The sequence below is a fragment of the Anoplophora glabripennis genome, unplaced genomic scaffold (genome assembly GCF_000390285.2).
Source record: "Anoplophora glabripennis isolate ALB-LARVAE unplaced genomic scaffold, Agla_2.0 scaffold1787, whole genome shotgun sequence".
Lineage (NCBI taxonomy): Eukaryota > Metazoa > Arthropoda > Insecta > Coleoptera > Cerambycidae > Anoplophora > Anoplophora glabripennis.
The window spans coordinates 11,075-28,076 of record NW_019417883.1 but is presented as its reverse complement, the minus strand read 5'-3'; the positions used below and the strand labels follow the sequence as shown (position 1 = coordinate 28,076).

Sequence of the window (17,002 nt, the reverse complement as noted above, 5' to 3'; positions counted from 1 at the left end):
CTTAAAATTAATATTTTTAGATTTGTGCATCGACTTCCAATTTGGTACGGTATTAACACCTATGTTTTAAAAGATTACATTATGCAGGTGTGTGTATCCTTAGATGGGTACTGCTCTCTTAATGTTGATTTCTTTAGATAGGTAAAATAATTATTGACATAAGTGTTACATATCATGGGTGCCATTGGTAGTGCTCTAATGTATGATACAAGGTGTTCAAAAAAATTTACACAAGTAAAATTGCTGGAATCTCTAGGAGTAGTTGAATACCAACTTTATTTAAAAAAAATAAATCATCAATCAATGATCCCTTACAGAGATAAGATACTGCGTTCGCTACTGCTGTTGCAGTTTTTGACTAACTTTTTTGTTTTTCGACATACGAACTTCGGACCTTTTCCATTCAACGCAGAACGGACAATCAGAACCAGGGATGTGGGAAGATTTTTTTAATTATTTTTTCGATTCAACACTCCGTTTCCGAGTTATAAGACCTTTTTTACTGTATCACCTCACACACCTCTTGTTTCCGAAATTTATTTTCCACATACGGACGTCGAACCTTCTGCATTTTACGCAGAAGGGACAATCAGAACCAGGGGTGTGAGGAAATTTTTTTAATTACTTTTTCGATTCAACGCACTGTTTCCGAGTTATACGGCCTTTTTACTCTATGACGTCACACACCTCTTGTTTCCAAAATTTATTTTCGACATACGGACTTCGGACCTTTTGCATTTAACGGAGAATGGACAATCAAAACCAGGTGTGTAGGGGAGATTTTTTTAATTAGTATTTCGATTCAATTCACGGTTTCCGAGTTATAAGACCTTTTTTACTGTACTGTCACACACCTCTTGTTTCAGAAATTTAATTTCAACATATGGACTTCGGACCTTTTGCGTTCAACGCAGAAGACACTTTTTTATTCTACGATGTCACACACCGTTGGTCCCGATTTTTTTTCGACATGCTGACTTCTGACGTTTTTCACTCGATCCCCAGTCAGTACCATGGGAGATTTTTTGATACATCGAATCATTTCCAAGGGATAAGCAACTACTATTTTTTTTTATTTCATAAATTGTGACACCCCGCTCTGCGTCACCCACCGAGTGCTCTCCTCAGAACCAAGAGGAGATTTGTTTCCAGCCATTTCCGAGTTACGAGCAAAAACCGTTTTTTTTTTCTCATACGTTGTGACATCATAGCTCGATGACGAAGGCTAAAAAGGCCACGCGCTCTACCCCACGCTGCCTCTCTAGGTGTCCTGAAGATGCTGGAGAAGCCCCAGAGACTCCTAAAGACAGCAGAGAGAGAGAGACAAAGAGAAAAGCCCTCTATGAGGACAAAGTCACTCTATCTATCGCACGCTATGACTCTATCTCTCTTGCACACGATTGACAGAAAAGAACCTTCCTGTATAAAGGAAACCACGAGTTCAGGTGATAACACTTTATTCTTACACACTATACATTCGAGCGATTCTATATCATTCGACAACCTCTATAACTGTCCTTCATGACATCTTACCACGCTCTGCCGTGACCCTGACCACCGACCCATGGTCCTGTTGTAGGTTAACCATGGAACACCCCCACACCAAATATATGTTAACCGTTTTAACATAACTAATTGATTTCCGTGTGGAACTTCTAACCTACTTATACATAAAATTTTACATATTAATCCTTAGTACTTAAACAATATTCGTTTAAATAATTCGGCAACTTTATTTGCCGTTTTAATCTGTCTCTCTGTGTAGACAGTCTTGCTCTGCTCGGAGTACCTCTCCCCCTCTTGATGGCTTTAGCTTCGCCGGAAGCCTCCTCTCTAGTCGCTTCCTCTTGGCGACCTGAGACCCCCGTTTCCACCCCCGTATTTGAGGTGGAGAAGTTCTCCTTCTCAGGTGTTGTCAGCCTATCTACCTGCTTATGTGAATTACTGTTACAATGTGACACCTCGACCTGGTTCCTGGGTACATTCTTTTCTGGAATATTAATTGTTACATTATCTACTTGATTCGCTATATTATTTGTCTTATCTACGTTAACTTGTGTATTTTCTAACTCGATTACATTATTAGACTCTAATTTACCTGCTCTGTTCGGCTGTTCTCCAGTGTATGACCGAGCTCGTCCGTCCATCCAGGCAAATTTATAAAATACTCATTACTAGGAATTGCATTATGATTTATATCAGGGAAAATGAATTTTGAATTATCGCATTTAACAGGTGGTTGCTGAGTCCTTGTATTTGTCGATTGGCTAGCTTGGGCTTCATGGTTTTCAAAACTTGTAGTTTTTATTTGATTCATGTGTCTTTTCCACAATTGTCCGTTTTTTAAACGACATAGGTATACTGATCTTCCTATTTGTTTTTCTACTACCGCCTCGGTCCATGTGACCTTATCTTCTCTTCTATAATCCTTCACATATACTATGCTACCTACTACACTCTGTCTTTTTCGACCTACGTATTTTCTTTTCTGTACGGCTACTGGCGTTCTTACTTTTTCTGGAAGATTATCCTCCGTCTGTACTTCCCTGGATTCTTTCAACAGCTTCCATCTCGTGCGGACCTCTCTGCCTAACATTAACTGAGCTGGAGCCTTTCCGGTTGTATGTTAATAAGAAGCGTGAAATTAATGTCGAAATAGGCACCTCTTTGTTTCTAGGATCTTCTACTGCCGCGGTCAATCTATTCTTAAATAGTTTCACCATTATCTCTGCCGCTCCGTTGCTGCTTGGATTATAAGGAGGAATTAGTACGTGCTCTATACCGTTCCTTCTAAAAAAACTGTTGAAGTAATTTTGACGTTAACTGCGGTCCATTATCGGAACAAATCGTATTAGGCAATCCAAAGCGAGCTATTAATTTCCTTAGTTTCTTCTCCGTTTCGAATGCCGTAGTATTTTTCATTTTACACACTTCTATCCACTTTGAGAAAGCGTCTGCCACTATTAAATACATTTTACCTTTAAATGGACCCAAGAAGTCCAAGTGAATTCTTTCGAATGGTTCTTCCGTCTGTCCCCATGGCGTCAATTCGTTTTTCGGCGGTGTTGGTTTCGTAGTCAAACATGGTATACATGCTTTTGTCATCCTTTCAATATCTAAGTCGATATTGGGCCAATATATTACTGACCTGGCCAATTTCTTAGCGTTCACCAATGCTAAGCCATTCATCTGCCGTTATATTCTTTTCTCCACGTATATGTTGGATTTCGTAATTGAACATTGATAAATACGCCGCATACCTCTGTAACCTGTTCGCTGAATATTGTGGTAAAGATTTGTGTTCTCCAAAAATTGTAGTTAGTGGCTTATGGTCTGTTTTTAAAATAAATTTGTTACCACACAAATAATAAAAGAATTTAGAAACTCCAAAAATGATGCTTAACGCCTCTTTGTGACATGTTGGGTATTTTACTTCTGCCGGAGTTAATTTCCTAGATACGCATCCCACTAACCTTTCCTTTCCCTCAACCATGTGCGACAACGTAGCGCTTATGCCTACATTGGATGCATCGGAATGAACGATTATAGGTAGTTCCGGATCAAAATGCACCAGCACTTGGTCTGTAGCCATAATTTCTTTAATTCTATTAAATGCTATCTCGCACTTTTTAGACCAGTAAAACTGTTTGTCTGATTTTAAAAGCTCGTACAGAGGATTCAAAATTTCTACTATATTTTTAACGAAACCTGAATAGTAACTCACCGATCCCAAGAAACTTCTCACTTCTGAAACATTCATTGGTCTTGTTGCTTGCAATATCGCCCTTTGTCATCCGTTTTCCTCAATCCAGCTTCACTGATTGAATGTCCCAAATATCGTACCTCTCTCTTGAAAAATTCGCACTTATCTCTAGATACTGTGAACCCAGCATCCCGCAGTCTTCTAAAAACCTCCTCCAAGTTCAACAGATGCTCTTCCGCTGTCTCGGAACTCACAATGATATCATCCAGAAAATTACAACATCCTACCATATTTCCTAAAACATTCTCGATTATTTTCTGAAAAATATTAACTGCGGGTTTAACACCAAAAGCCAAACGTTTCACTCTATATAACCCTTTCGTTGTATTCACTGTTAGTAACGCTGCCGTTTCCTCATCTACAGGTAATTGGTTATAAGCCATTTGCAGGTCTATTTTTGAGAAATATTTTCCTTTATTCAATTTAGAGTATACCTCCTGCACTCTAGGCAAAGGATATTTATAATCTTCGAGGAATTTATTCAAAGTTACTTTATAGTCGCCACAAAGTCTTATTTTTCCGTTGCTCTTTAATACCGGCACTAATGGAGTTGCCCACTCTGAATCAGGTATCGACTCCAGGATCCCCTCGGCCTCCATTCTATTCAATTCCTCTTCAACCACCCTCTTATATGCGAAAGGAACTGTCCTATGTTTACAAAAAATTGGGTTGACTTTCTCTTTTAATTTTAATGATACTTGGCTATATTTATATTTACCTAATTTATCAGAAAACAACCTATTATATTTGTGCATTAATTCTTTCAGTTTATTGTCGGTTTCTATACTATTTATTAAACTGACCTTGATCTCAAAATTTTCTAAGAAGTTTCTGCCTAGCAAGCTCGGTCCTCCACCGGAGACCACATAGAACTTCACAGGTTTTATCCTCCCGTTATACTCCACCTTCGCCTCAAAACATCCCACAGGTGAGAATGTGTCTCCATTATAACTCGTCAACAACATATTCGCCTGTCGTAACCTAAAACTAGAAAACTCTTTCAAATACGTATCGTGACTACAACATGATACCGAAGCTCCCGAGTCTAAAAAGAAATGGTGTTCCTTATCTCCTATTTTTATTACAATGTTAAAGGGGTTGTCATTTAAAATCTTACAATTATCTTTGGTGTTCTGTATCTCTGGACGTTTTTGCCAATTTGTATAGCAAAATAAACTGTTTTTATCACAAGTTACATTAATTTTTGAATCTTGATTTATTCTTTGATCCACGAAATGCAGATCTCCGTTAAAATTACATATTTTAGCTAGATGCCCCTTACGATTACATTTATTACAAATACTATTTCTAAATTTACATGGATTATTATGTCTATTTCCACAACACTTACATTTTAAAATAGGGTTATCTTTTCCTGACATTTGCCTGTGACTCCTCCCCGTCATCTGACCTTGTCTGTAACCGGTGCTACCAACCGACCATTCGACACTTCCCTTCTTCCATGGCTGCTCTTCCATGGTTGCGCACCCGGATATGGCTGTCTCTGTTTCCTGTGGTATTGGTTTCCGGTTCCAGTTTGTGATGGCGGTGATCCTGTGCTTCTTGTCGGGAATTTTGGGTTGATGAAATTCACCTTCGCACTATTTTCTGTTTTCTGGGCAATATTCACTAACTCGTCCAATGATCTACCGTCCTCTTCTTCGCACAGACGATCCAGAATTTTCCCTCTCGTTAGCCCCGTCACAAATTTGTCCTTAATTGCCTTATTTAAGTCTGCTCCGAAATTGCAGTGCATCGCAAAAGAATGTATCTTGGCGTACCATTCCGTAATTGTTTCGTCGTTCTGCTGGAGTAAATAAAATTTACGCCTCTCACGCCACACACTCGTCGTTGCATTAAATTGTTTACATAACATTGCACTCAGTTCTTTATATGATTTTCATCACAATTACTTACATGTTGATTTGTAAAAATTGTAGGTATTTTAATGTTATTTCGTTTTTAGGTATTCTCCTTATGTTGTTGAAGGTTAGTTATAAAAATCGTTGTTTTTTATTTCAATAAGGATGAATTTTAATTTTTTTAATGATTTTTTTACTTTAAACATATACACCGTGTCCACCTAGTGCGCGTAAGTCCAATATCCAGGTTAATAAAACATATAACTTAATTTTTTTTCTACAGAGTTGCCTACTTTCCCGAGCTGCACAAAATGAAAATATATTTGCATATACAGGGTGTTCAGTTTTTCCTGGGCAGGTACCAACTTAATTTTTTTTCAATGGAAACCTATATTTTTATGGCATTATCGAATTCTACGTGAAAAATTAACGGGACTTTGTTATTAAAATATTAATAGTTTTCGAGATAATCGACTTTACATTTTTTTTTATGATTCGTCACTTCTAGTAGTTAACATAATATATAGCTAGAAATTATTTTTCTTTTCTTTCTTTTAAAAAATGTATCAAAAGTTGACCTGCGATATACAGGGGAAAAAATAGTGCCAAACCTGATAATTTAAAATTTGAAAAATCTCGACTTTTTCAAATAGAACACCCTATGTTTTATGATTTCATTAGATGCTTTTCTGTAGACCATTTTTCAATAGCTTTCTCTATACCTAAGTTGCGTAGTTTTTGCAAAAAAACCAGTTTTATGTGAAATACCGGATTTGCGCCCGTTCCTTTGGCTGTATTGTGATTATTTTATTGTTATTATATTTTTCCTATTACCTATTTATCTTTCAGGTTAGAGAACACCTAAATCACGTATATCCAAACCAGTGGTTAGGTCGTAGTGGCCCAGTTCTTTGGCCCGCACGTTCGCCTGACTTAAATAGTCTGGACTTTTTCTGGTGGGGTTATATCAAGGAGCGAGTATACGAAGTACCACCAACGGATATTCAAGACTTAAAAGAAAAGATTCAAAACGAGTTTCTAACTATAACGCCTCAAATGTTAAGAAATGTCCACATTCACTTTCATCGTAGATTAATGCTTTGTGTAGAAGACAACGGTGGACAGTTTGAACATTTATTTTAAGTTAGCTTGCGACTATGAGTATTCTTTTTCCAAAATTCTATTCATCCAAATTTTTTAATCTCCAATTTCACAAATAACTTTCCTAACTACGGTGACAGTGCTTGATTTTCAATATGATACGGATGAAACTTCTTCTTCAATATTTTATTTGTCAAGCTTTTGAAAACTCCAAGGTTACTACTAATTTCCTGGCACTAATATTTGGATTTTCAACAGCAGACGCCACAACTTTAAACTAAATATTATCGTTGTTACTTTTATGTCTCCTTGTAGTTTTCTCATACTTCGCATTTGCTGTTCATTCAAACCTTCCCTTCACATTCTCAAAATAGTGGGAATCTCTATAAATTTGGATTATTTGCTTTGTAAATACGTGCTGCTAGTAAACATTTCTCATATTTTGCTAATTCTTAATCGCTTGTAGCGATTTTATGGTTTTTTGATTTTATTTACAAATAAATGGTAATTTTCCATAAAGACTTATTTATTAAACTCAAATATCTAAATTTTTCAGTTGTTAATTTTTATTTTAAATAGTGTAGCTAGAGAACTAATAAATTTAATAAAAATAAATACCCTTACAATATTTTTCCCGACAAAGGAACGGGCGCAAATCCGGTATTTTAAAAATGGTTTTTTTGCAAAAACTACGCAACTTTAATATAGGGAAAGCTATTAAAAAATTGAAGGGTCTACAGAAAGGCATCTAATGAAATCATAAAACCCAGGGTGTTCTATTTGAAAAAGTCGAGATTTTTCAAATTTTAAATTATCAGGTTTGGCACGATTTTTTTGCCCCCTGTATATCACAGGTCAACTTTTGATACGTTTTTTTGAAACAGCCATATTCACTCTACAGTTCCTGAAAAAAAAAATAATTTCTAGCTGTCATACAATCATAATTATGTCATCTACTAGAAGTGACGATACATAAGAAAAAAAATGAAAAGTCGATTATCTCGAAAACTATCAATATTTTAATAGGGATCATAACACAAAGTCCCGTTAATTTTTCACGTAGAATTCGATAATGCCATAAAAAAATACAGGTTTCCATTAAAAAAAATAAGTTGGTACCTGCCCAGGAAAAACTGAACACCCTGTATATGCAAATATATTTTCATTTTGTGCAGCTCGGGAAAAAAAACTCTGTAGAAAAAAAATTAAGTTATATCTTTTATTAACCTAGATATTGGACACACGCACTAGGTGGACACGGTGTACATACAGGGTGTTGCATCACGAGAGGGACATGGCTTAATGGGAGATAGAGGACATCTAGGGTAACAGGGATCGCCTATAGAAATAGCTCCTTGGCCATTCCTTATTGAGATACAGGGTGATTTAAGATTTTTAGTCAAAACTGCTTTATGTCATAACTTTGGTAGGGAATGGAATAATGGGTTCATATTTGGTAGGGTTAATGCACTCACGATACTTCATGTATGCATGTATGACAGCAAAAAAATCCAGGTTCGGACTTCAAAAATTGTTTATTTTTTGTACAAGTCTAGGAAACAACACTCTGTATGTATTTTTCTGAAATTCGGATACGATATTCCGAAAGAGCATAAAAAATTTATCTTAAAGACGTGTTTCTTTTTTTTGTTACACTTTGGTGGTTATTTAAGCTATTGAATACACGAGACTATGGCTTCTAAAACTAAATTACGTAAAGGACACATGATAAAAATGGTTTTGCAACTAAAATTAGCGAAGGCTTAATTGAGGTTAGATGTTATAAATACAAAAAAAAACTATACTTACATTCTGCGACGTACCTACTAATAACACACCGATATTAAATAAATTTATCATCATCAAATATTAAAAAAATATACATTACAAGCTGTTTAAAATATCATTATGAATTTTATTGTTTATTTGGAAATATATTTTCCGCAGTATTTCAATACCAAAAATGAAAATAGTAGCTAATTAACAAAATTATGATTAAATAACCTAACTGTGACACTGCTGCTGAATATCATATGAAACTACATAGATATTCGTTGATTCTTTAAAAACATTTTTATAAATACCTACATTATACATTTAAGTAAATTCAGTAACGCAAAAAACAGATATTGATAAATAAGTGTATAAAAGAAATCCGTAAGTACGCCTGGCAACATTACCAGTTTTGTTTATATGTTGCTAGGATACGCGTAGGAATGCGGACCGCTGCATTTGATTCTTCCTAAAATTCTGCTGGTGGTGTACTCTATCGGCATTTCGGAAATTTAAAACTGCTGGCCTATTCCAGTAGCGGTCTGTGGCGATAGCTATTTTGTCTGTAGTAATAACTTTATAGTAAGATCTTTTTAGAGTAATATATTTAAATAATTTTTTTTAATGATCATGAACCTTAGGTCTTTAATTTACAATGAGAAATGCAATAAATATAAAAGATTTATTTACATATTTTAGTTACAACAAATATTTGGTGATGAGATGACCTTTTAATTTTATTTATTAAGGAGTTTAATTTATCCTTACAATATAACTTAAATCTCTCACACTATACACGCTTTTAATGACAATTGTATCTTTAATTAAAATTAATATTTTGTTATTCATAGAGACATAAGAAGAACTTTATAGAGAAGTTATTAAACTATAAATGGAGTATTGTCATAATTTTTTTAAAAGATTAATATGGCACTAATATTACAATGGTAGTAAAATCAAAAGTCTTTAAACCTACATGAATGTTGAAAAAAACAATAAGATAATATAAGAATGCACACATAAAGTGACTATTTATCTAGACAACATAAAGTAGATGTTACTAACTGACATCCATCTGTATGAAAGATAAAACATGAACATTAGTAGAACCAACATAAAAAATATAGAATTATTAATAATTTGCTTTTTGCATGCCTCACTGATGTGGTTGAGGTGAGTTTTTTCTGTAGCATTGTTATAAAACAGGATAACAAAACGATTATACGATGACTAAAAAATGTGTATATTTTAGTTAAAGAATAGTATCACCACTCAATAAAACTTACAAACTTCTATTGACATTCATTGAGCATATTGAAAATCAAAATTTATTAAGTCACCTACCATAATTATTACCTTGCACTGGATATTAATATTATTACCTGTGAATTTATACAATCTCCAAATATTATTTTTTTGTTTCAGGTTCATGCGAGGGGAGCTAAATTCTCGATGTGCTGATGGTCTCATGAATCGTGTAGGTTTAAGCAAAGGTGATATTACGCCCGGAACACCTTCTAATCCAAGTCTAGTTCGACAGCCACCTAGTTACCAACGTATGCACAGTAATGATTCAGGAAGCGGAAAAGGTTCTGACAAAGATACAAATGGCAACTCAGGGTTGACCAGAGATTGACTAGATGGTCCATTTGCCTCGGTTACACCTACTCCACTGCCCAGGTAGTGTTTATTTTATAAATTTCACTTTCGTTTCTTTCACTTCCTTTGACAATTCTTGATTCTCGCTTATAATAGAAATTTATTAACTCATAATAAAATTATAGCAAATCTTTACTAACATATTAATTGTAAACTGCATGGTTGCTAAAAAATATGTGTGTATGTTCTTACAGGTTGCCATTTTTTGAGCTGCACCATTAGGATCAGAGTAATTTTAAGAGATACAAGATAGGTCAGTAAGCTTATGGCAAAGTTGTGGAATTTGATGACAAATAACTCGCCGTAGAGAAATTTAACTTACCTACTTCAATGTTATCGAGAAAAAACTGAAAATTTTGATTTTCGTAATAAGTTTTTAATCAAAAATGGAAAAGTCATCATACACATTAATCGTGGCGCCCACGGGAAAAACGACATGCAACTTATGTTTTTCTTAGGGGCGCTATTTTCACACTTTTCAATTCAACGCAAGCATGATATGGTTCGAGGTTCGCTACTTTGTTTTAGTCAGAATATTAAATTATTTACTATTACAAATAGTGCTTTAATAACAAAACTTTCAACTATTACTTCAAACGAATGTTGACAGTTCAGTTAAATTTTCAATGACAACATCAAAATTTGAATATCCTAAAATGCAATTTTGATATGAAGAAGAGCGTGATATGTTTCAAGTTTATTGATTAATTAATTTAAAGAATATTTGGCTCTGTCTTATTTGAAAATTGCATTTTTTGATTGTCTGAACTTTTAACACTGTCAATAAAAATTTAACTGAACTATCAAAGTTACATTTAAAAACTAGTTACCATCAAGATGTTTGTAAAATCGATTGATGACATACCACCACAATCAGAAAAATTCGCTGAAATAAAAAATGCGACGATCCAATATGGCGTCCACAAGAAAAAGTCGTTTTTCAATCCTGATAAGTATCACGGTTAATATGACTACATTTATTTATTTAAAAAACGGAACATAAACAGGCTGGCCAAGAGCCCAAAACAATGTTCACTAAATATAATTGATTAACAACCAAACCAAACATATATACACACACATGTATACATACACACATATATATGCATGCACCCACATACATATAGTGTACATACAGTATAAATACAATAAATTACAATAAATAACAATAATGTAACTATCGGTACTAACAGAATGTTATTTGTTTTAGTGCTCTCTTAAAACTAGCTAGTGATACGCTAAATATAACTAAGTATATTGGAAAATAAATTGTTGTAAGTTCCGAACTCTGTTCAATGGCGAATTTTGTCCAGAGTTAGTGTAATAAAATGATTCTTGGAATAATGTATAAACTCAAAAATTTCTGGGTGGTACATAAATATTTGCAAGATTTAATAAGTTAGGAGAGTCAATTAGATTATTCAGAAGTTTAAACAAATATTACTAGTCCAGTAATTGAAGGTAAAATACGGCGTTACAGTGTAATTTTCCCAAATAGCACCGATTTGCACCAAAATTTGGATTTAGGTTCTACTTACCCTCTACTTCAAAGTCGGCCTTGTGCCGGGGGTTGCTTTTTATTTTTTAAGGGTGAAAACTACCCCTATTCGAAAATAATTATAGAATTGTAGATTCGAGCGTGTAATAGGTTGAAATCATCTTTAAATAAGTAATTATGATTAATTGAAAATTTGTCAATCCCTAAAAACCACCCACTATGATGGTAATCATTAAAAAATAATGTTGAAAAATATTATTCGGCAACTTGGAATAATTTAATCGTATAGTGATATTAAATTAAGATTTCTTTACTGTTTTAATTTTTTATGTATTTATAAGTTTCAGCCCTTATAAAAACCGCCCCTTGCAAAAAAAATCGAATAATTATAGTTAAACATTTTTTTTTAGTTCAAAACATAATGCAATCTTTTTATTATTTAAAATGTAATGTATTTATTTTATCAAACCTTAAAAAACCCTACTGATTAAAATTTACAATCAAAAATAAGGAAAATAACAATTTTATTTTTATATGGATTTTAATTTTTTTATTTTTATAACAAATTTTTTTTTTTTTTTGTAAATAACGTATAAATAATCAAAAATCCTCTTCACTCTCGTCTTCCTTTTCTATTCTATTCCTAAAATATAGTTATAATGTGTATTCATCAATGCTTCTATTGTATATGTTCTGATATATGCAAAAATATGTGATTGGTTTTTTACCCATAACTCGCTTAGTTTTTTTGCTATCAAGCCCTTCAAAAAAGTCATTTTGTAGGCTTTTTCAAGGGCTATAAGATCAAATAAGTTAAATTTTCAGCCTTTATTTTTGTAAGGGTTTGAGCTGAAAAGGCTTGAACAAGTTGCTATTTACGAACATATTATGCAAATTTTAAATAGCCATTACTTAATTTTTATCCTACAGAAAAAATTTTTTTCAAAAAAGCAAAACCTACAATTTTGTACTCTACAAAATTTTGCGTATCATTAACAGTTTTTGAGTTATTTTGAAAAAAAGACATTTTTTCCAAAAATACAAAAATTCTCTTTTCACTTCAAGCTCAACTTTTTTCAAAACTAAGCACTTTAAACCGGTCAAACTTTTAGAACTTTTAGAACTTTTTAGAGCACAAGTACATAAATAAATTAAATTGTAAAGTGGTAATGAATATTTTCAATTGGGGTGGTAATTAGGGAGTGATTTTCACGTTTTTTGTCTCCGAAAAAAATACGGACCAACTTTATTTTCGCGATAACTCGCTTAGGTTTGATGCTAGGAACTTTTATAAAAATAAAGGTTTTTTTCAAGCACTTCTATGGTTCTATGAGTATTCCCTGAAAAGGGCATTGGTTTTTGGTTATATCACGTTCAAATTTTCAATTTTGGCGTTTGACGAATAAGAACCAACCTTGAACACGTTATTACTCCACTTGTATTATGGGTCTACAGACACCATAATTATATCATTCTTTTTGTTTTTTTATAACCTACATTTTTTATAAGTATGATTTTTTTGATAAAATACTTGTATGGATGTCTGTTTAAAAAATTTACCTCTTTCTTTTTTCGATTAAAAAAAAATATGAGAAATAGAATTGATAACATTAAAACGAAAAAATAAAGGTCTAATTTATCTTTGGTAAGTTATTCATCATCAAATCCTGCAACTTTGCCCTAACTACATCGATTTTGTATCTTTTAACATAACTGAGATCCCAATGGTGCAGCTTGAAAAAGGGACACCCTGTATAATGCTTATTTTAATTTGTACATTTGTAACTTGTGCTGTATTAACAATATTTATATCTAATATAAAATATAGTTCTTACTTACAGATTCTGTAAGGCAAACAGTCCGTCCCGTAACTGGATAATCAATTCCAACAAATTTCCGAGGGGGTTACCTCCGCTTTATCCTTACATACGAAGAGGATCAAATACTCCCATCTCATCCTTGGCGTTGATTAGCAACCCTCCAACCCCTAGTAGATCTCGAAGTCTTGATGGTCTCTTCGATTCAGAACCTACTATAGCAGCTTCACAAGCATCTACTGATGAACCGACTCCGTCCCAAACAGCAAAAAGTTGTGATGACATAGAAAAAGAATTTAGTGACGAAAATAAATTAGAGACTGACACATGTAATTTAAAAAAGTCTACTAAGGCGCATAGCGTGTACAATCGCTTGGATTATTCCATAGACAATAGTGATATTGACAAATCTTCGATATATAGTAATTCGAGTGATTCTAAACGAAAAAGAAATTTTATGGACAGGTGTGTAAATAAAGTGCGATCTCTAATTAAGAAGTAATATTGCCTCTAGCTTGATATTATGTTATATTGTTTCATGATAAACAGAATGCTGATAGGTGATATTGTTATTTTATTTATTTCATTTTAAATATTCTATGGCAACTAAATTACTTAGTACAAAATATGTGCTTTTATACAAAATTTGTATAATGTAAACTGTGTGATTATCGAGCAGCCTTTTAAAAGTTGTTGTGGCCTATTTTGGACACATTTTAAAATTATTTATAAGTGTTGTCAAATATATAGATTTAAAAAGATATTTTATATTGTGATTTGGCATTACTTATATTTTATTATTTTAATGTGTTTTAATATGTATATTGTATAATTTTAAAAAGTAATTTAATTGCACCAAAGCTTGCTTAGTTTACATTAAGCAAGGCCAGTAGGTATTAATATATATTACTTATAAAGCATCATTTGTAATATATTACTTTGGTGTGAATTTTACAAATGGTGTATTTTTTGTTTAAATTTATTAGTCATTTAATATTTTATAGATAAATAATTGTTTTTTATTCATGTTACATTTAAAAATATATTTTATTAAGATTTATTAGAGCTTTATTTAACTGCAATTCTACATATACAGGGTGTTCTGAAAGTCCATCAGGAAACTCTGGGAGGTGATTCTACGGATTAAAATAATAGCAGTATATAATGAAACTTTTTTCGAATTGTCAATTGCTTACAAGTTACAGCTTGTCAAAGTTCAATTTTTTTATTTTTGTAACTTATTTAATTCAAGTTCGATTTGTCTCTCATTTGACACACCTACTAAGTAGATGAATAGGTCTATTGGACCAGTCAGAGAAGTTTCATTATGCACCACTAGAGGGCACTTTACCTAGAACTCAAAATTTGTTTTGTTCACAACTTTTTTCTCTTGCTAGACATCACAGAAATGTAAACATTATTGAAAAGAGAAACAATATCAGAAAAAATGATTTACTCTTTGTTCAAGCTGATGAATGTAACCGTTTACCAGGAAATCGCTATTAATGTGATTAAACACCAAATTTTTGATAATTCTTTCTATAATTAATAAAGTTGCCATGCTTCAAATAAATACCTATCATTAGTAATTTTGGTGTTACGAATTGTAATAAAAATTGTTCAAAGCAGGTATATTTGATTTTTCACCATAATATTTTTTTCCGGCTCTGTAATAGCCTTCTGGAAAATAAAGTGTGAATAATGAATTTTCTAATAATATTTTATTTACTAATGAAGCTGGTATTACAGCATAGCAACTTGATTAATTGCAGAAAGAATAATCAAAAATTTGACGTTTAATAAGACTTTAATAGCGATTTCCTGATAAACGGTTACATTTATCGGCTTGAATTAAGAATACATATTTTTCCTGATATTATTTCTCTACTCAATAATGTTTAAGTTTCTATGATATCTAGCAAGAGAAAAAAGTTATGAACAAAACAAATTTTGAGTTCTAGGTAAAGTGCCCTCTAACGGTGCATAATGAAACTTTTCTCTGTCAAGTCACATAGAGCTTCATCTACTTCGTGGTTGTGCCAAATGACAGACTAATCAAACTTGAATTAAATAAGTTATTTAAATAGAAACAGAAATTTTAAAAAAAATGAACTTTGACAAACTGTAACTTGCAAACAATTGACAATTCGAAAAAAATTTTCATTACAGACTTATTATTTTAATCACCTCCCGGAGTTTCCTGGTGGACTTTCAGAACACCCTGTATTACTGTGAAAGGGCCAACAATTAAACACATGACCAAGATTGATTAAAACATATGTGGAGACTAAAATTATGCTCATGTGTTACAATGAGAAATGTGCAGTCCGGCTGCTCGCTGCCAGCTAGTTCATTCGTGATGAAGACGATGCATAGATAAACCATGACAAAGATTTCATAAACTCTTGTAATTTCACATTAGGCACCGCACATTTCTAGTATTGAATAGGGTTGGCATAATTCTATTAATTTTTTCAGTACATTAACCACTCATTCTAATCTAACTATTAATGTGTTCACAATTAAAATAAATGAAAATTATTTTAAAAACAGGACTAAAGTATATGTCAAAAGTATAAAATATATATAGATGACTACTAATTATATATTCAGGTGATTCAATCATAATGTCATTAATTTTAACCACGTATTTGGAAGGCCTAATAAAGACTGAAAATCGAAATAAAAAAATGCTGTCGACGCTTTTAAAAGATAGGCAAATTACCCCTTAACTAGCGTATGCCGGTCTTATAATTTACCTAGTTCGTATTGATTTTTTGTCACTATTTATGTAATGAAATGTAAATTGTTTATTAATTGATCCGTTGGATCCGTAACTTAAATATATTAAATATTTTTTAAACCGAATTAGACCTCATTTCTTTGCAGTCATAACAGTCATAATTGGTCAGACGAAAATCTACACACTACTCGTCCGTTTAGCTTTCAGAGGAGATTTGTTGTCTATGTATGGGCAGGAGTGTATGGAGGTCGCATTGGAATTGGACCGCATTTTCTACCGGAACATGGATCGCGTTACTTTCAGTTTTTAATAGAATTGTTTGAAAATCTTCCCCTTCAGATGCTACACAATGCATGTACCACATGCACGACGGGAGAGGAGGGCCTGTAAAATGGCCAGCGCGAACGTCGGACTTAAACCCTATGAACTTTTTTATATGGGGTTATATGAAGTCTATCGTGTATAACACCGAGGTAGAAAATGTACAGCAGTTGCGTCAACGTATCCAAGATGTTGCCGAGCAAATACGTAATAACACTGGTTTATTCGATCGCATTCGTCGCTCATTTATCGGACGTGTAAACTTGTGCATAGAAATTAATGGTAACGTATTTGAACATTTAATCCCGAATCTTGGAAACAGTGGCTGCTGGTGAGATTTCAGGTATGCTGTATCTTAATAACCAGATCAAAAGAAACATTACGATATTACCTAAGTACTGTGATCATACTTTTGTAGAATGAGAGTGGTTTTGCAATTTACGAAAAAAATAGATTTTTTTTCAT

General features: G+C 33.0%; 2 protein-coding genes across 3 annotated transcripts; one reads left to right on the top strand and one right to left on the bottom strand.

Annotated features, from left to right (window-relative positions):
- Window positions 1–3,756: 3,756 nt before the first annotated feature.
- Window positions 3,757–5,639, bottom strand: LOC111692521. The gene is made up of 4 exons (XM_023456564.1): window positions 5,394–5,639; window positions 5,115–5,325; window positions 4,482–4,808; window positions 3,757–4,406 (listed from the first exon to the last, which is right to left on the bottom strand). Exons 1-4 carry the CDS (start codon window positions 5,637–5,639, stop codon window positions 3,757–3,759), a joined length of 1,434 nt encoding a protein of 477 aa, XP_023312332.1.
- Window positions 5,640–9,926: 4,287 nt separating this feature from the next.
- On the top strand, window positions 9,927–14,529 carry LOC108916007. Of its 2 annotated transcripts, none has more exons than XR_001964754.1 (2): window positions 9,927–10,179; window positions 13,498–14,529. XR_001964754.1 is itself a non-coding variant. In XM_018722185.1 (2 exons), the coding sequence occupies exons 1-2, from the start codon at window positions 10,140–10,142 to the stop codon at window positions 13,973–13,975; spliced, it is 531 nt and encodes a 176-aa protein (XP_018577701.1). In that variant the 5' UTR covers window positions 9,927–10,139; the 3' UTR covers window positions 13,976–14,529. The 2 variants fall into 2 exon arrangements, 1 of the variants encoding a protein (XP_018577701.1); XM_018722185.1 differs by having other exon boundaries at window positions 13,485–14,529.
- The last annotated feature ends 2,473 nt before the right edge of the window (window positions 14,530–17,002 follow it).